Here is a 27,635-nt window from a genome sequence, read left to right as displayed (position 1 = left end):
ATGGAGCTAACAGTATGCAGCTGTGGCATACTCAGTTCACTTTCTGTAACAATGGTATTTTCAAAATGAAGCCAGGCATGGTGGCAAACGCCTGTAATTCCTGCACTTGACAGGCTGAGGCAGGAGGATCACTGTGAGTTCAAAGCCACCTGGACTACATAATGAGACCCTGTCTCAAAAAAACAAAAAAATCCAGGAGAAAGCTTCTTATGTAAGATACAATAGTTCTCACATCATGAGTTACACCCTTCAAAAATATAAAAAAGACCTCAAATCCTCTGAACCATGATAAAATATTTAACCTTAAATACTTTCCTTTTTCCAAGCCTGATCTAATGAGGGTGGTTTTTTCTAGTAAACTAACATTAATTTAAAAGTCACAAATTTCTCCTGCTAAAATTTTACATTCAGAGATGCAATGTGTTACAGACAGTTGCTGTGAAGGTGAAGTACCATTATGTAGTCCAAACACTACCACTAACAAGCTACAATTCTGAATTTTCCCCAAGTATACTGGATATTTTGTTAAAATCCTACTCGTTCTTCAAAGTCCAGGTTAAACACCATTTCATCAGTGAATCTTTAGGTTTGTCCTTTGTCAACTCACATTTGCACTTTTTTTTTTGGTACCAGGGATCAAACTTGGGACCTTCTGCTTTCGAGGCAGGCGGCGGAACCCTGAGCTAAATCCCTGGCCCTACATTTGCACTTTTTAAAACCCCTTTTTATGGTAATTAGGACTTTGATCACTCTTATTCTGTATTAAGATTCTTTTAATATGTCATTAATCCTGTCACAAACTAAGCACTCCATACAGAGCAGGCTCCCCCAGTGCGGGCACCCCCATGACCCCCACAGACTCGCGTTAGAGCAGACACCCAAGAGGGCAGGAGAGAGAGGACAGGAGGGCAGAGCAGCCCTCTCAGCCTGTGCTCTAATGCTTGGATACAATATGGGGGAAACCATCAGGGGCTCAGCACTGTGCTGACGATAATCCATAGATAGCCTTTCATGTTCTAGCGCAAACCTGCTTCAATCCAACTATTACTACCTTTAATGAACACCAGAAATTTCATCTTTAATATTTCATCAAAAGACGCATCAATATTTCCAATAATTATAGATTTTTTGTGGGAAACAGAAAAAAATGAATGACTAAAATTAATATTCCAGTCAACTCTAAAATTTTATGGCCTTATTCTCAAGACATTCAACTAGGAATCTTATTTCCTTCTTCCGTTTGCTTTATACCACAAGTGAAAACATTTAAAATCCTCCATCCAGAATGAATTATCATATTTGGTTGATTTTACTTTTTCCTCTAAACAGACTTAATTTTGTATACAGTCAAAACAAAAAGGTCAAATAGCATTCGATCTTAGATACACAATGAGACCTAACATTTTCTTCCTTAGGTGTCAATAATCTCAGTGAGGTTTTTGTTTTGGGGGCGTTTTTTTGGTACCAGGGATCAAACTCAGGACCTTGCGCTTTCGAGGCAGGCGCAGTGCCACTGAGCTAAATCTCTAGCATCTTAGTGGGTTTTAATCAAGATGATCAAAACACAGGAAAATCAGAAATCAAGCAGACCCAGATCTAGTCCTACTATTAAAAACTGTAAGGGCTGGGAATTTAGCTCAGTGGTTTCGCCGCCTACTGCCCAAGCACAAGGACCCGAGTTCAATCCCCGGTACCATTAAAAAAAAAAAATCCAATAAAAAAAAACTGTAAAAACCCAGAACTACAGAAAAAATTGCTATAGTTTGAGGATGGTCTGTCGTCACCAAACTCATGCTGAGGTGTGGGAAACCAAGAGCTGGTGGGACCTCTAAGGGGTTATTTCCATAATGGGACACATACTCGTGAAGAGCAGCTTGGTTATCCGAATACGCGGGTGCAGAGCAAGCCTGGCCCCAGCCCTCACTCTCCCTCACACATGCCTGCTGCCTTCCGCTTCTCCACTAGGGTTTGAAGCAGCATGAGACACCACCAGAAGCTAAGCCAACACTCATACTATGCTCATGAACTTCAAGAACTGGAGCCAAAAGAAATCTCTTCCAAGATTATAAATTACCCAGCCTCAGGTATTCTGTGACAACAGCAGAAAATGGTCTACAACACTGAAGTAATTTTACCATACATTGTTGAGTGTTTTGTTCTTCCGGAAAATTGATGGATTATTTTTTGATACTTTATATACATAGTATTTAGCATACCATAGACATATAACAGATGACTACTGAAAAATAAACCCGTTAACTTACACAGATATTCCTGCATACAAAAATCTCAAAGGAGGGCTGGGGACTTAGCTCAGCGGTTTTGACGCCTGCTATGCAAGCGCAAGGACCCGAGTTTGATCCCCAGTACCAAAAAAATACTCAAAAAAACAGAATTATCTTTGGGCCAAGGATTTAGCTCAGTGGTTCCTCCACCTGCCTCACAAGTGCAAGGTCCCAAGTTCGATCCCCGGTACCACAAAAAAAAAAAAAAGATGATCCTATGGTTTGGGCCGAGGATTTAGCTTAGTGCTTCCGCCGCCTGAAAGCGGAGACCCAAGTTCGATCTCTGGTACCTGGTACCAAAAAAAAAAAAAAATCTCAAAGGAAACAACTACCAACTTTTACAAATTATAAACATAAATTGTATTATTAAAGTACGTAAAGCATGCAGTACAGGAAAGACTGACAAATGAGTTGCCAGGATGCCTTCTCACTAAAGAAAAGGGAAAAAACTACCTTAGAAAAAGATGCTGCTGTATGAACTGTCTATAGAAGGAAACATGAACAATCTCTAGAAGGAAATCTAACCTGCTGCTTCTGGGAGAGGAACTAGTTCACTATGTGGTAAGATAAGAAGTCTTTGTACTGCAGATTCTTTGTACTTTCTGAGTTTTATATTATAAGGAAATGTTTTACCCCTTTACAAAAATAAATCAAAACTGGAGGGAAAATAAGATAATGCTATTTTACCCTGGCAATGAATATAAATAAAGCCAATTTAAAATCCAGGACATCTTGGCTAGGTGTGGAGGCGCAAGCCTATAATCCCAGCACTTGGGAGACTGTTCTACCCCACCACCACCACCACCAGGGATCGAACTCAGGACCTTGCACTTGGGAGGCAGGTGCAGTGCCACTGAGCTAAATCCCTGGCTGTCCATTTACTCTATCTATTGATATTTTGATTTCTTGAATATGGCCTTTTTTTTTGGTATCCAGGATCAAACTTGGGACCTTGCACTTGCAAGGCAGGCAGTGGAACCACTGAGCTAAATCCCCAGCCCTAGACTCCTAGTTTTTAATCTTTTTTTTTTTTTTTTTTTTTTGAAACAGAGCTTTACTCTGCTACACAGGCTGGCCTCAAATGCCTGGGCTCAAGCAATCCTCCTGCCTCAGCTTCCTGAGTAGCAAGAACTACAGGCATGTGCCACTGTGCCCAGCACTTGATTCATTTTTGTTACAAGCCCTATCTATTAAGTTCAGAGGAGAGTATAGGCAATTGGATATACAAAGTTGCACATGAACCACACTGAAATGCAGACTGCAGGATCTAGCTGTCTTCCCTGTGGAACACACACTTCCCCGGTAGACTCCTCTACACAGAACACAGGCAAGGGGCACATAGGCAGATGAAGTCGGAATGGTCTCTGCAGCAGTAATCTTGTGTCTGAAAAATCAATGATTCTGCTTTATTGCAAAGGTTCAGGTTTAAAAGGGGCAGAGCCCACTTCTATTTTAAATAAGGATTTGCCTACAGAACCCTAGTAAGATGGTAGTGGAGGTACAAAAGAAACAAGTCTAAGTCATTTTTACCTAAGCAATTCTATAGAGAAACAAGCCAGAAGCAACGACTGGTCATTTTAACACTGATTTGTGAGTATAAATTAGTTATATCCATTTTTCAACTCAGCCACTATAAGCTAGAAGTTTTAATACCATCTCAGCAGGCTCAACTGCTATTGAAAATCAGGAAAGAAAAACAGTGACTCTAGGGCCTTAGGTATATCCACACCAGGATTTAGTAAAAATCACTGCTTATACCTTATTGTCATTAAGATGTCAACTTAATAAGCAGCATCAGAAGTAGCTAAAATAATTCAGTTCTTTGCAGTTTCTGGTTTATGAAGAGTGAAACACGCAATCCACACCGAAGTACCACAGCAAACACCTGAGAGCAGGACGCATTCAGAGGAGCCTCCAGAATGGCAAAGTTCAAAGCTTTAATTACACAGAGTTCACTTCTGATCACAACAGGAAGGGGAGGAGGGAGAGAAAGCAGCGCGTACTCACTGGTTGAGCTGCCCTGCATCTGAATGATGCACTTGGACTCCTTACTGGTCTCCCGAGAATTGAAGGGCCGCACCCGGACAGCCACCTTCACCGAGGCTCCCGACATCCTGATGGCCTTGGATATACACGCAATCCCACAACAAGGACTCTCTTCTTCTGGGGTTGTATCAAGTTTCCTTTGAAAAGAAAACAGTTCCACACAAGGCAGTCAGAATTAAAGGAAACACTGGCCAACATAAGCATAAGAGGCTGCTACCTGACATTCCATTTGTTTCCATTTCTAAAATCCTCATCTTTTTCTCCTCTGCAAACTGTGTATTCCCAGCAGTAAATTATCAAATATTAAAGACTGAAATTTGTTTTCCTATTCTATTAGCACCTTCTCATTCCTAAAAAGTCCCTGAACTTATTAATAATGGTTTTTAGAACTGCAGAATCATAGGCATTTATCTTGTTTTTGTGTTTCTAGGTCACTTTTCAGTAACATATTTTGGATTTTTTTGTTTGTTTTGGGTTTTTTTGGTATCGGGAATCGAACTCAGGACCTTGTGCTTCGCGAGGCAGGTGCCAGCCCCACTGAGCTAAATCCCCGGCCCCTCAGTAATATATTAAAAACATAAAGGGCAGGGGATTTAGCTCAGTGGCACCGCACCTGCCTCTCAAGCACAAGGTCCTGAGTTTGATCCCAGGTACTTCAAAAAAATAAATAAATAAAATATTTTGTTTGTTTTGGGGTTTTTTTTTTTATTCTTTTATTGGTACATTTTAGGTATACAATACATTTACATTTATCATTGGGTGCTTGTACCTGTACATGATGTATCTTAGTTCTTTTTTTTTTCCCCATTACCTGTGCACCCTTCACCCCCTCCACCCTTCTTTGCGTTTTTTTCAGACATGTCTCACTCTGTAGTGCAGGCTGGCCTTGAACTCACAGCAATCACCCTGCCTCAGGCTTCCAAGTGTTGGGATCACAGGTGTGCGCCACCAAGCCCAGCTTTTGTTAAAAGTTTCTTAAGCTTTGCATCTGCAAACTCCTTATTACCTTTCTTTAAAGAAATGCATTGACCTCTAGGCTTTAACTGCAGTTGGAAACATGTGGTTACATGACTTAGGGTTAAACAGTAGAGGAGAGAGCAGTTCTATCCAGCTGGCTCAGCGCTCAGTGAGTCCCCTAGCTGAAGACCCCTGGTATTTCACACCTCCTGGCAAAAGAAGCACAGAAGCTGCCCAGACTCAGGCCTATCTCCTGCCTTGCCAGGGACTTCTAGCAGAATCAAATTATACATCAAAGATGCCACAAGTGCTAACATTTTCAGAGGAATAGTTTCCCTCCCAAAAGAATAAAACCTATACTATTCAGTGGAAAAAATCCACAAGAAACAACTGATCTCTCTTGTCAGGAAGAAATCCATTATATAAACATCTTCAAGAACAACCTAGCAAAAGAAAAGTCTAAAAAAGAAAAGTATGAGTCCAATTATCAGGGAAGCCCGCAGAACGTAAATCTGACCAAATTTTTTCCACATAATTAAGCAGATTAGAAACGCTAATATCTGTCAATTCAACACTACCAATGCTTTCCCCAGGAAAAGGCAAAAACGAAACAAAAAATAAAACCCCAAAAGTCACTTTCTACCTCCTCACCCTATCAAATTTCCCTTTTTTTCTTCCCCCAGTACTGGGCTGTCTACCAGAGCTACATCTCCCCCTCCTTTTGAGTCAGGGTCTCACTAAATTGCCCAGGCAGGGTTTGATTTGACTTCCCAGGAGCAGGGACCACAGGTGTGGGCCACCACAGCCAGCTCCCTATCTTAACAGGATCATCAGTACCTGAAATCCCTGCTTTTGGGAACATCTCTACCGTCCACCTCTCACACCACGCCAGACTACTCGGTGAGCTCCTGTCTTCTGTGCTAACATTCAGAAGAAGACCTGATCTGTCTGGTAAACAAGTGAATTATACTGTCCACCTGCAAGAATTATCATTTTTTTAAAATCTTATTTTTTGTTTTTTTGAGACAGGGTCTCCCTATATAGTTCATTCAGGCTGGCTTTGAACTCCCTACATAGCCCAAGCTGGCCTCGAACTCACACCAATCCTCCTGCCTCAGCCTCCTGAGTGGTGGGATTACAGATGTGCACCACATCTGGCAAGAATTATCTATTTAAGCCTGGCTCGGTGGTGCACATCTGTAATTCCAGCACTCAGGATGTTGAGGCAGGAGGATCACCACAAGTTCCAGGCCAGCCTGGGCTACACATAGTGAGTTCAGGACCAGCCTGAACTACAAAGGGAGACCCTGCCTCAAAAAACAAAAACCTTGGGGCCGGGGATTTAGCTCAGTGGTTTCAACGCCTGCTGCACAAGCGCAAGGACCCGAGTTCGATCCCTGGTACCAAAAAAATCCCCCAAAAAACAAAAAACCAAACAAACAATTATCTATTTAAATCCTTTGCCTAGATTGCTGATTTTGTTTTTGTTTCAAATGGTTATAATTTTTATATTAATCTTTATGTAAACGCACCAATGTTTTTTCCAGTCTGTTTCCCATTTTACATTTAATTGACAGTTCTTTATTTAATATATCACATATTTTTACGATCATTAAATAAAATTTAAGTTATTAAACATCCCAATTAATGTAGCATATCTTATGTTCACTAGTTGAATACTATGCAAAAAAAAAAAAGAATTCATAAAGCATTCAGAAAAAGAAAAACAAAATACATTTCCATTCCCTCCAGTTCTCTTTGTTTTTTTTTCTTTTTGGTACGGGGGATCGAACTCGGGACCTTGTGCTTGCGAGGCAGGCACTGGAACCACTGAGCTAAATCCCTGGCCCCAGTTCTCTTTGATACATAATCATTCTCTCAACTTTCATCATATCCATAAACACATTATCTTCTCCTCCAACTAGCAATCTGTCAAACTTCCCACTTCCATCAATATCATTTTCCCAGGGCCCCACATATAAGACTTGGGGTCATCTTTGTTTCCTTCTCTTTGAATCCTTGTACCAGTATTAACATAATTCATAGAAACGGTATGAAACCTTTTCAGACATGAATTTTCATTGTTGTACCCCCCCTTCTTGCTGCCATCACCCTAATCCATGTCCTTACTACCACATGCCTAGAATATTTAAAACGAATCAACTGTTCTTTGGAGCTTTTAGTCTGATTCAATAGTCCTTTAACAGGGTCACACAAAATAGAATCACACGGGGGTCTTTTGAAATGCAAATGAGCCTAGACTCCCCTTGTCCAGTACTCAACAGGTTTAAGATAGACTCCGGTCTTAGTCTGCCACTTTGTTTTTAATTTTTCAGAGAGTTGGTTGCAATCCTAGCCAAGAACCACAGCTTTAGGCCACTGCTTTTCCTGCTGCACGATCAACCTTTCCAAAGCACAACCTCGCTTGTCTCTCAGAAGCGCCTTTTCTTTTCCCCAGTGCTTATTAGACCAAGACCACAGCTCCAGTCCTATGTCTAGTCAGGCCCCTTCACTACCCTGCCGGCCCTTTCACAGCTCCTCACTACTTCTCCTGCAGTGGGCACAAAGATTCTGCTTCTGTGAAGCTGCCCAGCTCCAGTTCCCTTCTTCCTAAAGGCTTTCCCAAACATTCCAGGAACCAATGGCATTTTCCACAGCACTGACAGACCCCCCCCCCGCTGCAGAGCATGACTACAATTTTACACAACTGCATTCTATCTATCCTTGCTCTTCAATGGCTTCCCAAAGTAAAATCCTGTTCCTTCAAAAATCTCCTTGGACCTAACCTATGTTCGTTAAAAAAATGGTGAAATTGAAGTATGGCCAAGAAATTTCAAGATGATCCTAGGGCATTTTATCATGCTTAAAAGCAAAAATATAGCCAGGGACTTAGGTCAGTGGTTCCGCCGCCTGCCCCGCAAGTGCAAGGACCAGAGTGCGATCCCCAGGACCAAAAAAAAAAAAAAGAAAAAGGCAAAAAAAAGCAAAAATATACTAAGAATGAATGGGATCGCAACAAAACAGTGCGGCTTGAAGGAGCTCCTACTGGCCAAAATAATGAGGATTCAAAAAAACAAAAGCTGCAAATGGACTGAAAAACACCAAATATATAAAGTCATACAGTTTATAATGATACCTTAGAAAATCTGTGTTCTGGGCTGGGCATAGGGTACTTGCCTAGCACACATGAGGTCTTGGATCGATCCCCAGCACACAAAAGAAAATCAATATTCTGAAAACTAGCAAATGAAACAAAAGAACTGAACAGACATTCAGTCTGTACAGCTTACATAAAACATTCCAGGATAATCAGTCAATGAGAGTAGGTTCTTCTTTAGAGTAAATATTCTAGCTAATAAATGCAGAAGCAATGAATTTGAATGTCATGTTTTTCCAGTCCAACTGATGTAAAGGCTTTCTGTCAAAATCATCATTAGTTGCTAAAATGCACCACATGAAAGGTTGGTTGATGGGGAATATTATAAATTAAACCGAGATCACCTGAATCAAATGATCAGCCTTTTGCCTTCATGTGCTACACAGGAAATACACAGCACCACCCAGGAAATTTCTTGCCCCACTCCAAAAAGAAAGAAAAGAAAAGGGCCTTAGATCCAACAACCAGTCTATAAGATATAGAGAGCAAAGAGGCAATTCAGATGACGCATCAAAGTTGAAATTAGCCAAATTCAGACCACAGAACAAGTCACCCAGTCTCTTCAAATCATTAGTGTAAGTGAAGAAAAGGAAGGAGTTATAAAAGAGACATGTTATTCATCAACCAAATGCAACAATTTTTCAATCAAGAAACTCTGTAAAAATACATATTATAGAAAATCAAGTATAGAAGAAATAAGATTTCCAAAATGTTGATAGTAACTGAATACTGTATTTAATTTTTTATAAAAAAACAAATTTTCCTTTTTTGGGTTCTACCCAGCACCTACAAAAATGTTGAATATGGGCTGGGGATTTAGCTCAGTGGTTTCGCTGCCTGCTGCGCAAGCACAAGGACCCAAGTTTGATCCCTGGTACCAAAAAAAAAAATGTTGAATATTTCTGACTTACAAACAAGACAACAAAAGCTGAACTTTACTCATTTAAAAACCATGAACCAAAACACTAATATCTCTAATACCTAACATCCTATACATGCATTTTTCAACAGACTGCTTGATTCCTCCACCTAGCTTTCCTGCCAGCATTTCACTCACCCTCACACACCAAAGCCAAAATAGCTTTCCCCCAAACAATACCAGCTCTTTCGCCTCTTTTCTGTTTAACATTCCCACCACTCTGTTCCCACAGGCTGAAAAGCTTGCTCCTCCATTCACCTCATTAGCTTCCAAATTATATGGCTTCCATCTATAAAATCTCTTTCCATTTTTATTTCCACATCCCTATTGGTCATCAATACTTCTCACCCATGGCCTCCTGAACCAACCTGACTTTCTTCCTCCTACCCCATTCCCCTCTACTCCATCTATATACTACACAGCACTGCCAGATTCATCCTCCTTAAGTAGAGCTCTATTCTGTTTACTGTCTACTTACACATCCTCAGAGTGGCTGGGCACAGTGGCACATGCCAGGAAGCCCGCTGCTTGGGAGGCAGAGGCAGGAGTCCAAGTTCTCTTTTCCCCAGTGCTGACCAGATCAAGACCAAAGTCAAGGCCTGCTGAGTCTAGCCAGGCTCCTTCACTATCCCATGGAATGTTCCAAATTCCAGGAGGATTCCAAGTTCCAGGACAGCCTGGGTAACTTAGTGAGACTGTCTCAAAAGGGTGGGTGGGACAAGCAATGTAGCTCAGTGCTAGAACACGTGCCTAGCATGCATGAGGACCTAGGTCCATCTTCAGTACCAAGAAAAGTATATAAAAAGCCTCAGAGTTTCCCTGCTCTGTCTACCATGTCTGAACTCCACATTCAAAGCGTTCAGCAACATTAACTATCTATTTTAACAAGTTCACAAGACAACTGCTTCCACCCACATTCCCTAGCCACCCCCACCAGAGGGCTTCCAGCACCATGGCGTGCTTCCAGTACTCCCCTTAGCCACCGTGACTAGTGACACTGAGACCCCTCATTCGGTTCAGGTGTTCTCAGCCTAATCCGGAATGTTCCCTCACTGTGGCCTTTCTCTTCTCCTGTTCTTTCCAAAACCCCTTACTCTTCCAGGACTTTCTCACATAGTACCTACCTCTAAACCCTTGGCAGACTTCCCTACCTCCCCCAAACTAAATGCAGTTGCTTCTCCAGTATCTCTCAATCTACTGACCTTACCTTGGTCAGAATAAATTACTTCATTTTGTTGCTGCTGTAGATTTTATACTACTTAAAGAACACAATCTTAGTCATTTTAATCTCCACAACAGTCTTGAATACAGTAATTTTGTTGTTGAATTCCTACTGTATCAACAGTCTATACTGTTTAAATGGTATTAATAAAAAAGTATAACTTGTTTCAAAAGAGATATCATCAAAAGGAAAAAGTTGATTTATAATTCCTTTCTAATTAAAGGTAACAGTAATCCTCTTTGGAAATGATACATTTTAAAATTACTTTCCCACAACAACCTGAATCTAAATATCTATTTTTTCTGGTTTAACCCATGATAAAACAGCACCAACCTTCACAAGCGGGTTAAAATTTTATACAGCAGTTGCTAACTACTTAAGTAGACTACAGAGGATTACAGAGTTACTTTGTTGTCTCCCTACTACTATAAACAGTCTGTGGCCCTGTCTCTGACTCGTCTCTCCTCTTCTCTATCTCTTCAGAACTGGGGACCACACCCAGGGTGTTCTACCTTTGAGCTACAGCCTCAGCCTTTTCTTTTCTTTTTTCTTTTTTTTTTGAGACACAGTCTCACTAAGATGCCCAAGTGAGATTCAAACTTGCAATCCTCCTGCCTTAGCCTCCTTCAGTATAAATGGTATCTCTTCTGCAACAATACCCACCAAAGAATTACAGGTTCAAAACTCCATGCTTCTAGGAAAAACAAAACAAAACAAAACAAAAAAACACCTGTATGTCTGAAATCAACTTGAAACTCCAGTAAGAAATAATAATTAGAGGGCTGGGGATTTAGCTCAGTGGTTTCACTGCCTGCTGTGCAAGCGCAAGGACCAGAGTTCAATCCCTAGTACCAAAAAGAAGAGAGAAAGAAATAATAATTAGAGTATTTTTAAGAAATTAGAGGAAAATAACACTTACTAATTTGCATAAAAATACATTTTTCTAGCTTTGAAGAGCCAGGAAAGAAAGGCAGGCAGGAAAAGTTAACCATATATACTCGGGCCACACACACAGCCTCAGTTCTAGACTGTTCCTTGCCTACTTTTTCCTTCCTTATAACACATAATAGAAGCACCAGCAACGTGGAATGGTGCATAACTTCCAGAAGCACTCACTAACATTAAGGAACAACAAAACACTGAGGTGTAATTCATGTGAGTAATGTGTTACTTTTTTCCTAATTGCTTTCCAAATTCCTAATTTGATCTTTCAGAATGTTCATCCCTTAGATGATTAGGAGTCTAAGGAGAAGACAAATTGACCTGCTAGTTTCTTTGACTGGTTTTTGTAATAGCCCTTTTCTTTTTTTTGGTACCGAGGACTGAACTCAGATCCTTGCACTTGCAAGGCAGCTGGCAGAACCACTGAGCTAAATCCCTGGCCCTGTAATAGTCCTTTTCTATAGAAAACAGCCAGGATTATATTCCAAAGCAGAAACGAGCTCACATCATCCCATCCAAGGCACCATCAGAACACAACCTCTAGGGCTGGGGATGTAGCTCAGTGGCATCGTGACTGTCTGGCAAGCACAATGGATCCTGAGATCCATCCCCGGTACTGCCAAAAAAAAAAAGAACACAACCTCAAGTTAAATCCAACCTACTTCCCTGGTCTCCGCTTTCGCTCACAACCCTGACCCTTTCTCCACTAGCCACCGTCTTTCTTCACCACATCTGTGGATGCCCATGTCCCTTTGCAATTCAGTGCAAAAGTCCATATCTTTCAAGGACAAAGTCAAATGTCACTAGAGAGCAGGAAGCATTAAATCATACATTCCTTAACAGCTAACTCTTTTTTTTTTTTTTTGGTACTGGGGACTGAACTTGGGTCCTCGTGCTTGTGCAGCAGGCGGCAAAACCACTGAGCTAAATCCCCGGCCCAAAAGCTAACTCTTTTTCAGCGCTAGCAATCAAACCCAGGGCCTTGTTCGCACTAGGCAAGCTGTCTACCACTGAGCCACATCTCGAGCCCTAATATCTATCTTTCTGAATCATACTTTATTTTGCTCCTTAAAAACTGTTCTATTGCCAGGCACAGTGGCACAGGCTATGGCGGAAAGAGCGCTTGAGCTCAGGAGCTTGAGACCACTCTAGGCAACACAGCGAGTTCATCTCAAAACAAAACAGACTGTCCAGTTTCCTTTATTTATTTCATTGTGTTGTGGTCAGTTCACTTAGCTCTCAAATACTGACACCCTATTCAATACCTGCTTGCTAGAATATACATTTTTACCATGAAATGCAGTCTTTTAAATTCAATATTAGCACAATTTGCTATTCAGCAACAAACTTACATCAATAAGGAATCTAATTAAAAGACAACCTTTTCTGCTGAATTGCATTTTTAAAGGATAAGTATTTTAAAGATTAGGTATCCTGGGCTGGGGATTTAGCTCAGTGGTTCCGCTGCCTGTCTTAAATGCACAAGAACCCGAGTTCAATGCCCAGTACCAAAAAAAAAAAAAAAAAAAGATTAGGTATCCAAAAGTAAATCTGTACAGTTAGAAGGCCCCTTTTGAGATGCTACGAAAAAATGTTTATGTAACATTTTTGTATTTCTTTTATACTTTCCATGAGGACCAAACAAGTTTTAGGACCTAACACTGACTGTGGCTGTACTGAAAAAAACGGCCCACAGATATGTAAGAATTTGTCTATTTTTGATCTTTGACTTTGTGGATAAAAATCAGCCATGGGCCATGGAGTGAAAGCTCAAAATGGGTCACATTAGGCAAGCTGCTGTCTGCATCCCAACTGCACACCCAGAGCCAGACTTCACAGGGGCAGCAATCCACAGGCTAGGTTTGCCATCCCGCAACGTGCTGAAGGCCCCATCCGGTCCCTGCTGTCTAAGTGCTGTCTCCGACAACCTGAGACGCTCTTGTAATTTTTGGGGGGGTGGGGGGTACTGGGGATCGAACTCGGGACCTTGCGCTTGTGAGGCAGGCGGCAGAACCACTGAGTTAAATCCCCGGCCCCTGAGACACTCTTTAGTCATCAGACTCGGGAACTCTGGCCTCTGCAGCTAAGAAACCAAGTGTCCTCCTCACTGGGGACATGATTTTATTCCCACAACCCAAGGAACACTGAGAAATGCCACTACCAATGATCAGTTTTCCTTTTCTTTTTAAACTTTTCAGGCAGGGCCAAGTTGAAAGTTTGAACAGCCAACACTAAATACTGTCTAGTAAGTTAGCTACCTCTAATGTCTGGCTACCTTCGGTAGAATTTTCTTTTTCTCTCCCCCTCTTCCCCACCCCCACCCATCAGATCCACTCCACCATTCAAATTCCAACATTCTGGTGATATTCTTTCGGTCAGGAGTGACAACACTGACTCCTGAAACTGTCCTGGCTGAAATGAATGCAGTACAGCTACGGTGGAGAAGGGAACACAACCATGAGAGGTAAACTCGGCTGAGTCAGGGCTCATTCACTCTGAATTCTGCTCCTGGCCACACCTGAGCAGCTGAGAGCTTGGGAGGCGGCTCATCTCGTGGCAGGAATTCGGGTCAACAGGTGCCAATGTGGCTGTGAGATAAACCAGCACTCTGAAGTGTAACAGTATGTTTTCTCTTAGATGACAACACAATACAAGTACTGCAGGCCTTTCCCAGGGCTAAATAATCAGTTTTCTGCTGAGATATTGAGATTAATCTTTATGTAAAAGTATATGCTTGAACCACATTAGTTTTGTTTCACAGAAAAGACTTATTTTGTTATACTTTAATGTCATGTTCTCAGTTGAGAATGCAGGTGGATTAGTTTTTTTTTTTTTGATTACTTTTTTAAAAGACCTTTGAAGACTGTCTTCCTTTCGCTTAATGTTGAAAATACTTGGTATGCACAATTCTTGTACCAAGATGCCTATTCCTTTAGAATTTAATAGCTGAAAACAGTTTCACTTAAGAGGCATTAGGCTTTTACCAGAATGAAAATTATATAATTTGTCCTTTTCTTTCCACTCTTTCAAAAGTTTCTTTGGTACCGGGGATTGAACTCGGGACTTTGCGCTTACGAGGCAGGCACCGGAACCACTGAGCTAAATCCCCGGCTCAAGTTTCTTTGGGGGCCGGGGATTTAGCTCAGTGGTTCCACTGCCTCCCTTGCAAGGGCGAGGTCCTGAGTTTGATTCCCCTGTACCAAAAAAAAAAAGGTTCTTTTGCTTTTTTTTTTCTTTTTTGGTACCGGGGATCGAACTCGGGACCTCGCCCTTTCAAGGCAGGCGGTGGAAACACTGAGCTAAATCCCTGGCCCTTTTTGTTTGTTTTTTGAGACAAGGTCTCACTATGTAGCCCAGGCTGGCCTCAAACTCACAGTGATCTTCCTGCCTAGGCCTCCCAAGGCTCCCATGCACCACCACTTCTGACTTCCAATAAGTTTCTAAACTAAATTATAATAATCACATTAGCCTGGGCAAATCGTACTTGTATTTTTTCCTTTTATTAGATTAGTTTTATTTCTTATATTTCAACAGTCTTAGTGTTTATATATTTGTCATAAGCTACTCAAATCCTCTCCAGAAGCAGTAAAAGGTATAAATTATAATAAAATGCTGGGCATGGTGGCTCACGCCTGTAATCCCAGCACTTGGGAGGCAGAGGCAGGATTGCCTCGAGTTCGAGGCCAGCCTGAGCTACCTAGTGAGTTCAGGGCCAGCCTGAACTACAAAGTGAGACTCTGTCTCAAAAAAAAGTATAATAAAATGTTCTGAATAATCTATTCTACTTTTTGTCACTGTGTGTGGGTGTGTATATATAAGTATATGCGTATATTATGCAACCCAAGTTCAAGTTCCTAAAAACAAAAACCAAACACAGTAACCCTAAAAAGTTATGCAGAACCTTGGGCTCAGTGAATGTCACAGCTGTGTAAGCAGCCAGGGAAGCAGCAGACTGAAACCAGCCACAGAGGAGCAACAGCCAGCAGTTGAGGATGGAGGGAGTGGAAGCCGCCACACTCTCGGTACTGCAGGGGCACGAGTGTCCCCTCCCTAACAAAAGACAGCTGTGTCAGAAGTGGGGGCCAGAGTCTCTCTGTGCTGGGGTAACAAAGAACTGAAAATGTGAGATTTACCAGGCTGACACAACCTCGCTGTGATGAACAAAGATGAGTGAGAAGGAGGGAACAGAATGAAGGAGGGATTTCCCACGGCTGGGTGCAGTGGCCCATGTGCACAGTACCACCTTCTCAGGTGGCTGAGGTAGGCCAGCCTGGGAAATTTAGAGAGACTTTGTGGCAAAATTTTTTTGAAATAAGGTCTCACTATATAGGTCAGGCTGGCCTTGAACTCACTACATAGCCCACACTGGCCTCAAATTTGCAGCAATCCTCCTGCCTTAGCCTCCAGAATGCTGGAATAAAGGCATGGACTACCATGCCAGGTGCAAAATAAAATTTTTTAGAAAGGGTTGGTGGTTCAGACCTATAGCAGAGCACTTGCCTAGCATGTCAAGCCCCATACTACAAGGAGAGCAATTTTTTTCTCTTCCTGTATTTTCTTCATAGTAAAGACTTGCACTTCTCTATGCTTAATTCAATGGCTATACATCAAGTACCAACAATGTGACAGGGGTTCCCCAACTAAATCAGTGAACAAAAAGCTAAACATCCTTGTCATGGAGCAAATCACATGGGGGGGGGGGGTAAAATAATAAACTATAGATGATATACTAAGTGTTACGGGAATCAGGAGAGTACAGGTCCCTAAAAGCAGTGAGGGTCACCGGCTGAGGTGGACAGACTGCAGCAGACTGGAAAGAGACAAAGGGAGGAGTGTTGCAGGCAGTGGACTCAGCACAAAGGTCCTAAGGCGGAGCCGTGCAAGGAGAGGAGAACACCTGAGGGGCCGAGGGGTGTCCCGCACAGCAGGCCCCTGGAGAGAAGCTGCCCACATCCAGAGCAGGCCAAGGAGCAGTGGGAGTCAGGGAGAATGAGAAGTTAGTAAGCACAGAAGGGAAGCCTAGGGAGTCCACCTCTCTTTCCTGAGGCAGTAAGCAAGGTTTTCTGCCCAGCACAGGCAAATGGTGAAGTGGTCAAGATTTTATGGAGCCTCAGGGAGGGAAGTGCTTCACAGACCACAAAGACTCGTTCAAGGAGACCCAAGCCTCCAGCTGAGGCTGGCACCAATAATCTCCAGCACTGCGTGGTTTCTCCACAACACAGGGTTAGAACAGAGGGTTTGGACAGCAGGAATGATGTAAGCTGTCATCTAAATAGTGGGTCCTGCCCAACAAGGAAGAATAAAAACTCCAAGTGCTGGTAAGAAAATACCAGAAGTGGGCTGCGCCCTGACTGCCAAGTGCAAGGTCCCAAGTTCAATCCCCCAGTACCAAAAAAAAAAAAAGAAAACAGCTGAAGTATCACTGGGCATGGTGGTATGCACCTGTAATCCTAGCCCTCAGGAGGCAGAGGCAGCCTGGACTACATACTGAGACCGTCTCTGGAAAGGGAGGGAGGGAAAATAGCTGAAGCAACACGTGCCAGAGGTCACACTGTAGAAAAGAAGGAACCGAAGTAAAATCCAAAAGTGACTAAACGGCTAGGAGGCTTGAGGGAGAGAACACAGGCAAGGCAAATAAGAAAGCCAGAGCTGTGAATTATTGGAGTTTAAGATCAGAAGGTGAATCCAATCTAAAAGTGATCACCGAGCTACTCACACAGGACCAAGCCAAGGTTTGCTTGAGCAGAATCGTTACACAGCAAGCTCAGCACAGTGCTTACTAACTAGTTCTATCGATCTTAGGGAAGTCCCTTAGTTTCTGACTTGGTTTCTTCATCTGAAAAATGGGGAGAATAACAGGATCTGCTTTACATGGTGGATCACAGATTAAATTAGTTAATAAACACAAAGTGCTTAGAGAAGAACCAGACACATATAAAGTACTCAAGATGAGTTAAACCATTATGTATATCGTTACTGTTGTTGCAGTTGTTGTTTATTTATACAATGGCATCTGCCAAAATGATGTCAAAATTTTAGATGGGAGCTGCTGGAGGTATACTCAGTGGTAAAGCACTTGCCTAGCCTGTACAAGCCTAGGGTCTGATGCCTAGCATTGAATAAATAAAGAAATAAATTGGATGAAAGGGAAAACTAAGCAAAGAATCAAAGTTGCCAAAGAGGGCAACAGTAGAGGACATACAGTTGAATGACATGCTTAGGTGTAAACAACGTGATATATTTTTTTTAAACAATGTGATATTAAATATAAAAAATTTGCCTGCTGTGCAAGTGCAAGGACCTGAGTTCAATCCCCGGTACCAATAAAAAAAAAAAAATATATATATATATATAAAAATTTAAATCCATCAGACATTTATAGTCATGGGACTTGAAATGGACATATACATATACATATATATCTGCAAGATAATCATAAAAGTATCAACTGAGTATCAGAATAATAAAAAATACTATATTATAAAGAACAAAAAAGTTCTACCTGCAAATCACAGAAACTACCATGGCACAGGCAGCAGTACAGGAATCACACTCCAATGAAAGGAGTTTGCCTTATCCCAGCATACTCAGACCAGAAAGTTTAAGATCCTTGAGGGTAAAGAGCTAAATATCCATTTGCAGTCTCGGCCAACTGGCAATAACTATGATAAAAGTGCATAAAAGTAAATCACTGGACTGTGGACCAAAAAGCCCAACTCACAGAGAAGTCCAAGATACCTCTGCAGGTCTTTCCTATCTCGATCACACCTGTTTATCTCTCATCATGCATTTTGAAAAGTTCTAGAAGTATCATATTTATTTATTTTATTTTATGGAGTCCAGGAGCTCACAATTATCTGTTCAAATGAGGCCCTCTTTCAAAGACCTGCACAAAGCAGGCATGACACACCTTTGGCTTCAGAACCTGTGGATTGTATCCTATCCATTTCCAAGACTGAATGCAGGGCCACGCTCACTCCCAGGAAAGTAGCCCCAGGACAGGTTTACAAGCAAGCCAAGGCCTACTGTTGTCCTCTGTTCCAGGGACAAGATGAGGGCTAGAAAGCTCTGGCCTTGGGAATGCTGTTGGCAGACTCTTCTTGTGCATAAATTTTCCCTGCTCAAGTTCCAAGTAGGAAAGAGGAGGGAGAAAAAAAGGAAAACCACATTCATATCTGTTCTTGAAAAGGAAAAAACTATTTGGAGAAAAAAAAAGGAAAACTGAGTTCATATCTGATCTTCCAAAGGAAAACAGTATCCTAAGCCTCAGAAGCTGAACGTGATAGGATAAATTCTGGAAAAACATTCACCAGAGCACAGCTGCTTAGGCTCATAAAAATCTAACCCCCACATCAGATTCACAATGATCAAATCTGATTTCACCAAGTGATGAAATTACATTCAATCAGTTCCTCAGTTCTTTATGTAAATAAAGTAACTCTAAACATTAAAAAAACTTAGAAATATTTATTTGGGGCATGGAATTATACAACAAATATTCTGTAGTTCTCTCATCTTAACGTATGCAAAAAAAACCCAAAAACACTGGTTCTTGTTGAGGCCCTATTTGATTGAACTAGGCTTTAAAAGGAGTAATGATAAAAATTACAGAATACAGTTAAGAAAAGTATACAGGAAAGTTTTCAACTAGTTCACCCTAAGAAGTAAGAATTTCTGCCTTAGGAAATGCGAGTTAGGAGGCTGGGAATGTAGCTCAGTGACAGAACACTTGCTCAGTGTGTCCAAGGCCCAGGGCTCCATCCCCAGCACCACAAGGGGGGGTGGGGGGAGTGAGTTTGAATTAAAGAAAAGGAAGAACACAAAGAGGACAGCAGGCATGCCATCTCTCCAGGTCCCGTCCACATCTAGGATGCAGGAAGATTTACAGGCTTACACTAAAACCAGTTGTTGAGCATTTCCAGCTCTGCTTCACCATGCCAACCTATGTGCAATCTTCACATTCCGTCCCCAAACGGAACACTGACAACCTCACTTTATAATCCAACCACCAAACCAGCAAAATTAGAAAACACCACCTCACTTCTTAGAGAACATGAGCTAACATTTCATTATGACTAAGCCAAACGGACAAAATGCCAGCCTTTAAATAAAACCTCCACCGTGATATCACTTTTTAGGTTACTCAAACCTGATCCCCGCGCTCTCATCGGGCTCAGACACACCATGACCCACAGCAGCACGTTCTGTGTGGGCACAGCAACCGTCCGGAGCAGCAGAATCTGTTGGCAGTCTAATTTCAGCTACCCCAAGATTCCATGAAGATGACAACTCGAGTCCTCTCAAATACTGCTGCAAGCCTCCCCCACCGACCGAACCTGCCAGTTCACTAAACCTCTGCCTGCTGAGCTACTCCGCAAATGTGGCCCTCCGATGCGATGCAATGCGAAGCGCTAACCGAAGGCCTGCACACTGCCGAAGTGGCCTCGCAGCAACCCCTGCCTATGCGCCAGGAAGGCATCAACAGGCCTCCCACTCCCCTGGACACAGGAGGCGGGGACAGAAACAATGAGTACAGAATTCCATCCCAACAAGAACGCAATCTCGACGGCGGCTGACTTTGGAAGCTCATTTTAGCAACCCTACCCGAGAAGAAAAAGTGATTGGGACTCTGGGTTGGTTCTGCGGCTGCGGATATTTTGTGTGGCACGAACAATGACTGGCTCGCTCGGGCGGCCTCCCAACCCCCACCGCTTGGCTGTTGGCGCGGCCAGTCACCCCGCGAGCTGCCAGGGGCTGTCACTCGGTGCCTTCTAGCAGCCGGACTTGGCTCCTAAAGGATTTGTCAGCTCATCCTCCCAATATGGCTGCCGGCGATCCTGGGCGGCTCAGCGCCGGGCCACCGCAGCTCCCCGCAGCTGGCCAGCGGCCAGCGACCCCTCCGGTCCTCGCCACCGCGCCCTCTCGCCCGGTCTCTGCGCCCAGCTCTGCCCCCGAGGATGCCCTTCCCTGCTTCCATCTGGCACCGGGGCGGAACGGCGTTCCCAGCTGAACCCCGATGCCAACCATCACTGGAGACGAGGAGAGGGGGCTGCCAGCGGAGCGGAGCCGACCCCCGAGCTTCAAGGCGCCCCGGGCCCGGCAGCACGGAGGGTTCCTCCGCACGGCCCGGCCTGGCCTGGCCCGCGGCTCAGGAGGGACAGCAGCCGGGAGGCACTCGGGGCCCAACAGGCCGCCGGCCCGGGTCGCCCAGGCCGGGGTCCCCGCCCCGCCCCACCCGAGGGCGAGGCTCCCCGCCGCCTCCGCCCCTACCCCGCCCGGCCCCCGGGCCCGGCCGCGGACTCCCCCGGAGCTGTCCCCGGCGGCCGCGACGCTAACCGCCGCCCGCCCCGCCGCTTACCTCAGCCGCGCTGCGGAGACCGGGCGGGCGGCGGTCAGCAGGCGGCGCGGGGCGCGGGGGCGCAGAGGGCCGGGCACCGACGCACCTCAGCGCGAGACGCGGCCGCCGCCAGCCGCACAGCGCCGCTCGGCTGCGCCATCACGCAGCGACCGGCCTAGGCATCAAGAGCGGCGGCGGCAGGGAGCTGACAGCGGCTGGAGTCCGCGCGGACGCCTCCAGGGACCGTGGCCGTCTGACTGCCCAGCGCCGCGGCTCCAAAAACTCCGCCCGCAGCCGCCGGCGACAGGCACCGCCCCAAGCCAGGGCGCCGCGCGTCACCTCCTCCCGCCCAGGGCCCCTGACTGACGCAGGACATGGCCAATAAGAGCTCAGACCTAGAGGGGGCCGGCCAATCCCAGGGGAGACAGGGAGGGGCGGGGAGGCTGCGAGGGCCTGCGGAGACACCCGAGCGCCCCCTGGTGGTCTAGGAGCCAACACCGCTGCGGGGGTGCGGGGTGGGTGACGGCGGCGCCCAGGTTCCTTCCCGGGTGACCCCCGGAGGGCGTCAGTGGGCAGCGACCGTCCCTGGGCAGCCCGATAATCCGCATTGCGAGTGCACAAAAGGTTGGCTGAGTGGGGCGGGGCGGGACTGGACGGACCGGACGCCGGCGGGAGAGCCGGGATTCCGTAGGGAGCGGCCGCGTGTGGAGTCATCGTGGGTTTGGAAAACATCTCACGGGAGCGGGCCGATCGGAACGGAACCGCGCACGCGGTTGAGCTGAGCCTGCAGAGCTTCCTGGCCTATTCTTCTCGATCCCTCGCACAACACCTCCCACACGCCACCTTGGGAGAAAAGGCGGAATGAGTAATGGAAAAGCATAACTCCGAGAGCGCGTGCGGGCTGGGAGGAAAGGAACAAAACGCTTTGTCTCCCCAGGTGAAGGAACCGAGAGCGCCCCACTCCGGAGGTGCCCTTGAAAGGGTTGCCAGAATCCAGAGTCCAGGAGCACAAGAGAACACATTAACATCTCCAGAGAAAAATCCACGACTGGACCATTCACGAGCAGCTTAATTCAGCACTTCATGAAACATCATATTCAGTGATAAGATATGCACCTGTCAAAAAAAAAAAAAAAAAAGATATGCAGCTGTCACACGCATCCCAAGAACCACTACTTTGTAAGGTTGTGAAATGTTTAGGGATTTACTAGCAGAAATGGGAAGTAAAATCAGATTTCCTTTGTGCCCCCTGAATTCAATACAATATTATTGGGCATAACAGGCCTGACTTAAGCATATCCACAATGAAATTAAATTTTCTACACTAATGGTTCTGGAAAATCAACCACCGCCACTAAAATCCTCAGACTTCAGTCATTCAACATTTATTGGCCATTTCTCATTTTAGTAGGAATTTTATACACCACCAACCCACAAAAGGATTTGACATGGCTTATACCAAAGCAATCACTTCCTAAAACCAGGAATGAACTTTATTTTTTTTTTAAATTGGGGCTGGGCGTGGTGGTGGACGCCTGTGATCTCAGCACTTGAGAGGCAGAAGCAGGAGGATCAATAGGAGTTCGTGGCCAGGCTGGGCAGTATAGTGAGTTCAGGGCCAGTCTGAACTACAAAGGGAGACCCTGTCTCAAAAAAAAAAAGAAAGAAAAATTGGGCTGGAGGTGTAGTTTAGTGGTAGAGTGCTTACCTGGCAACTGTCAGGCCCTAGGTTCCATCCCCAGCACTGCCCCAAAAAAAGCAAGGATAGGAAAGTGTTGATCAAGGGGTATTGAGAGGAATAAATTCTGGGATGCTACTGGGGTGGCTATTGATAACAATATACTGTACATTTCAAAAAGCTAGAGGAAAAGATTTTGAAAGTTCACCATTAAAAAGTGATAAGTTGGGGCCAGGGCTTTAGCTCAGTGGTTCTGCCGCCTGCCCTGCAAACGTAAGGACCCGAGTTTGATCCCCGATACCAAAAAGAAATGATAAATGTTTGAAGATATAAATATCTTTAACCTGATTGAAACATTACACAATGTATACATGTATCCAAACATAATATGGTACTCCATCAACGTATACAATTTTATTTTTTTTTTTTTTATGGCAGTCTGGGTTTAACCCAGGACCTTTGCACTCCTCACCAAATCATCAAATTCCCTAGATTGGGCTCAAACTTGCAATCCTCCTGCCTCAGCCTCCCAGAATACTGAGATGACAGTTGTCTACAACCATCCCCAGCTATCTTTTATATTTTTATGTATTAGTTAATACATTTTTAAAAAGCAGGTAAGGCCAGGGATTTAGCTTAGTGGTTCTGGTGCCTGCACAAGGTCCCAAGTTTGACAATCCTCGGTACCAAAAAAATAAATAAATAAATAATAAAAAGCAGGTAATAGGCTGGGCATGGTGACACATGCCTGTAATCCCAGCACTCAGGAGGCTGAGGCAGGAGAATCGGCACAGTTAGAGCCCACTTGGGTTACATAGTTCAGAGCCAGCTGAACTACAAAGTGAGAGAGACTCTGTCTCAAAAATAAGTGAAATGAAAATTAGGACGAGGGATTTAGCTCAATGTTACCGCGCCTTCCTTGCAAGCACAAGTTCTATGTTCAATTCCCGGTACCAAAAAAGAAAATAATAATAAATATAAAAAAATTTTTTTTTAATTTTAGAAACAGTTTTTAAAAAGAGCAAATAGTTGGGCGGGGGATTTAGCTCAGTGGTTTCGCCGCCTGCTGCGCAAGCGCAAGGACCCAAGTTTGATCCCTGGTACCAAAAAAAAAAATGGAAACCCCACTGGGTTAATGAGCAGCAGCTCAGATTCACCAGTGGATGCTGAGGCCCAAGCGCCAGCCCTTTGCAGAGTACTGTGATAAGCACCCTGGAGAGCTGGAGGGTAGTTACAGTTGTTTGAGTGCTCCAGGAAGCTGAGTCTATAAACAGAAGTTGAAAGGGGTTTGAGGTGCAGGGCAGTGATCCACACTCCCTTGCTGGAGGCAGCAGTAGAGGCAGATGCAGCCAGTGCATGCCCTCAGCTTCTCTATTTACAGATTTTGTACAAAATCTTCAAAATCATTAACAGATTACTAGAAAACTGACTTTACCTTGGTCTGGGAGGGCTCTCCCTGAAGGCAAGGAAACAGTGATGTGAGAAGGTCTATTAATATGACAGTGCCACAACCCTTGTACTAAGGCTTCTGGATTCAACATCAATCTATAAAAATGTTGGCCGGGCGTGGTGACGCAAAGTATTTCTTTTCATCACAATATATTACTTTTTTAAATCTCATAAAAAATAGTGATAAAACTATTAAGTAGTTGCAGATAAATGAACAAGGCTCACATGAAAAAAAATTCACAATTATATTAAGACACATTAAAGAAAATCTAAGGCTGAGGCAGGAGGATCTCAAGTTCAAGCTTAGCCTGGGCAACTTAATGAGACCCTGTCTCAAAATTTAAAAAAATTTAAAAACCAGGTGAGGATGTAATTTGTTTGGGTTCAATCCCCACTCCTGAAAAAAAAATCTTAATAAATCTTACTCTTATAATTAATCTTAAGGGCTGGGGATTTAGCTCAGTGGCCCTGCACCTGCCTCATAAGCACAAGGTCCTGAGTTCGATCCCTGGTATCAAAAAAAATTAAAAAATAATAATCTTAATAAATCTTATTCTTAATAAATAGTTCAATTTTGGGATTGGAAGGAAATATTTATTCTATCTAAATTAATGCATAAACTTAATATAATTCCAATCAAAATTTCAACAAGTTTTTTTTGGTCGAATTTGACAAGTTCATGGTAAATTTCACATGAACATGATGCATCTATTCCATTTTCTTTCTTTACTTATTTGGAGATAGTCTGACTATGTAGTTCAGGCTGGCCTTGCCGGCGATTTAGCTCAGTGGTTCCATGCCTGCCTTGCAAGTGCAAAGACCCAAGTTCGATCCCTGGTACCAAAAAAAAAAAAGATTCTGTGAGGCTGGCCTTGAACTCCTATGTAGCCCAGGCTGACCTCAAAGTCTTGGAAATCTTTCTGCCTCAGCCTTCTGAGTGCTGGGATTACAGTTTTGTACAACCACACCAGGCATTTCCATGTCCATTTTTAAAAAATCAAATGACAGAACAATGACACAACAATTTTGAAGAATAAAGCATGAGGAGGATATGCCTATAAGTTAGTGAGATTCTCTAGAACACCGCACTGATTAGAACTCTGCTGTATTATTGACACAAGAGTATACACATTCAGAAATGGAACGGAGGCAAGTCCAGAATTAGACCGCATGTCTGCAGGAATGACATGAGACCACTGGCATCTCAAGTCAGTGGGGAAAGTTTAAACTGTAAATGGTGGCAAGTGGTGCTGGAATAATTACTCAACAATAAAAAATAAAGAAAAAGTCTGATTCTTACCTCACACCATACAAAATGCAAATTCAGGCATCAGACCAGGCATGGTGGCACACACCTGTAATCCTAGTACTGGGGGTCCTGAGGCAGGAAGATCACCATGAGTTCCAGGCCAGCCTGGACTTTAGAGTGAGACCCTGTCCCCAAAACAACAAACCAACCAACAAACAAGAAAGAAGAATTAACGGTCGTAGGACTTGCAGAACAGTGCAATTTATACAGGAAATTTGAAATATGCATGAGAACATTACATTGTTTAGTACTACTTCCCAGTGTAGTGAAGTGTGAAACTATGCATGAGGACCATTGTCACCGAATTCAGGACCGAGGTTCCCCAACTGGGAGAAGACTAGGAGAATCACTTTTGGGGAGAGAGTGGTTGGAACCCAGAGCCTCATGCATGCTAGGCAAGCATTCTACTGCTGAGCTACATACCAGGCCTTTTTTTATTTTTTGGTACCAGGGATGGAACTCCAGTCCTTGCACTTGCGAGGCAAGTGACAGAACCACTGAGCTGAATCCCTGGCCCTCCCAACCCTTTTTTAATTTAATGTAATCATTTCATTTAGTTTTGCAATGTGCCAGGCAAGTGCTCTACCAGTGAGTTGCATTCCTAGCCCTTATTTATTTGTCGATTGGTTGGTACTGAGAACTCATCCCAGGGCCTTTGCCTGGAGCTACATCTTTTATTTCATATTTTGAAACAGATTCTCTCTAAGTCATTAAATTGCCCAGGCTAGGCTCAAATTTGCAGTCCCTCAGCCTTAGCTTCCCAGAGTATGAGGATTACAGATGTGCACTCTTTTTTTTTTTTTTCTTTGATATCGGGGATTGAACTCGGGACCTTGCGCTTTCGAGGCAGGTGCTGGAACCACTGAGCTAAATCCCCAGCCCCAGGTGTGCACTTTTAACAGAGTCTTGCTGAGTTGCCCAGGATGGCCTTGAACTTGCCATCATCCTGCCTCAGCCTCCCAAAGCAGCTGGGATTACAGACATGTGCCAAGCTGGCTTGCAATCTGTAATATTTTATTTCTTAGGGTGGGGGATGACACGAGATTGGAAATGATACCATTGGGTGGTGTGTACATGGCTGGGTACCATTATGTGCCCTGTACACTTTACTGCCTGTTAACAAATATTCATGAGGGCCGGGGATTTAGCTCAGTGGTTCCGCTGCCTGCCTCAAAAGCAGAGGGACCCGAGTTTGATCCCCAGTACCAAAAAAACCCCCCCAAAAAACCAAAAAACCAAATATTCATGGCTAGGCTGGGGATTTAGCTCAGTGGTGCCACTGCCTGCCTCCCAAGTGCAAGGTCCCAAGTTTGATCCCCGGTGCCAAAAAAAATAAAATAAAATTCATGGCTGCAATGTGTAGCTCTTTTTTTTTTTTTTTTGGTACTGAGGATCAAATGCAATGTGCAGCTCTTGCCAGCATGCACCAGGCCCTGGGTTTGACGTCCAGGGCCACAGAAACAATTTCTATTTTAATAACTAAATTTGTTTGAAGGGACCTCAGCTGCAACAGCGCTAGTTAATTCTCTGTAGACTCGAACAACAGCTGGGGTAAAAGGGACATGGACAGGCCCAGCAGCTGGGCCAACTGCAAGGGCCGTGTGCCTCTAACCTCTCCGACCTACTGTAAAATGCTCCCATCTTCCAGCCCAAAAGGCCAAGTGTGGAAATCCTTTCCCACTTCGGAGTCCACATTCACTCAAAAATGCCACGCACTGACACTGGAAGGGACAAAACCCTACGAGATCTCGTTTTTATTTCTGGGAGAATGAAAGCTGCAGTCCCTTGCTGGATTCTCCCAGGCCATAAAGAGAAATATTTTTCAATTCTTCTAACCAAGGTCAGGTGACACATGTACTTAAGTCTTTGGGTCATGTTGCATGATTAAAAATAGTTACCACTTGTGTTTTTGGACCTAGGAGTCTAGAAGTCTCTCTATCCTGTTAAGCCTTGAAAATATCTGTCTTCCTATACAGTCTCTGTAAATATTAATTAATATTTATTTTATAGACATATGTATCTACAGATTATATTAAGTAATGACAATGAGGAGCTTGTGAAATTTCAATTAATATGCTAGGTTTTTTTCCAGTAATTTATTTTTTTATTTTTTTGAGGGTTCACTAGGGGTCCAATAAGTATTTTAACAAAGAGGATGCAAGTTGGTTTCACTCATAGATATGAATATACAGAGACACTACATATGCCAAAGTTATTTGGAGTCAGGGAGGAAACCTGAAGATATTTTAGAAATGGTTAACTTTACCCCATCAGAAACGATAAACTCAAGCCTCTAGTTTGGCAAGGATTGATTTTTATTTGGTGGCTTCAACT

The 27,635-nt window shown here is 43.7% G+C and overlaps 1 protein-coding gene across 17 annotated transcripts in view; it reads right to left on the bottom strand.

The window, feature by feature from the left end:
• Positions 1–21,110, bottom strand: part of Kif1b (kinesin family member 1B) — a 145,295-nt gene extending 124,185 nt beyond the window's left edge. For 16 of the 17 annotated variants that reach the window (XM_004863616.3, XM_021243464.2, XM_087214450.1 and 13 more), the window contains exons 1-2: positions 20,887–21,025; positions 4,293–4,468 (exon numbers count right to left, since the gene is read on the bottom strand). In XM_004863616.3, the coding sequence (XP_004863673.2) occupies positions 4,293–4,398 (106 nt within the window). In that variant the 5' untranslated portion in view covers positions 4,399–4,468; positions 20,887–21,025. Of the gene's footprint in view, positions 1–4,292; positions 4,469–20,886 lie in introns of all 17 variants that reach the window. The other variant, XM_004863617.3, reaches the window with a different exon arrangement.
• Between the last annotated feature and the right edge of the window lie 6,525 nt (positions 21,111–27,635).

This window comes from Heterocephalus glaber, unplaced genomic scaffold, assembly GCF_053883595.1.
Source record: "Heterocephalus glaber isolate CG9 unplaced genomic scaffold, H.glaber_assembly_v1.0 deba00001447, whole genome shotgun sequence".
In the NCBI taxonomy this organism is placed as follows: domain Eukaryota; kingdom Metazoa; phylum Chordata; class Mammalia; order Rodentia; family Bathyergidae; genus Heterocephalus; species Heterocephalus glaber.
The sequence above is the reverse complement of the archived record's forward strand: the minus strand, read 5'-3'. Positions and strand labels throughout refer to the sequence as shown.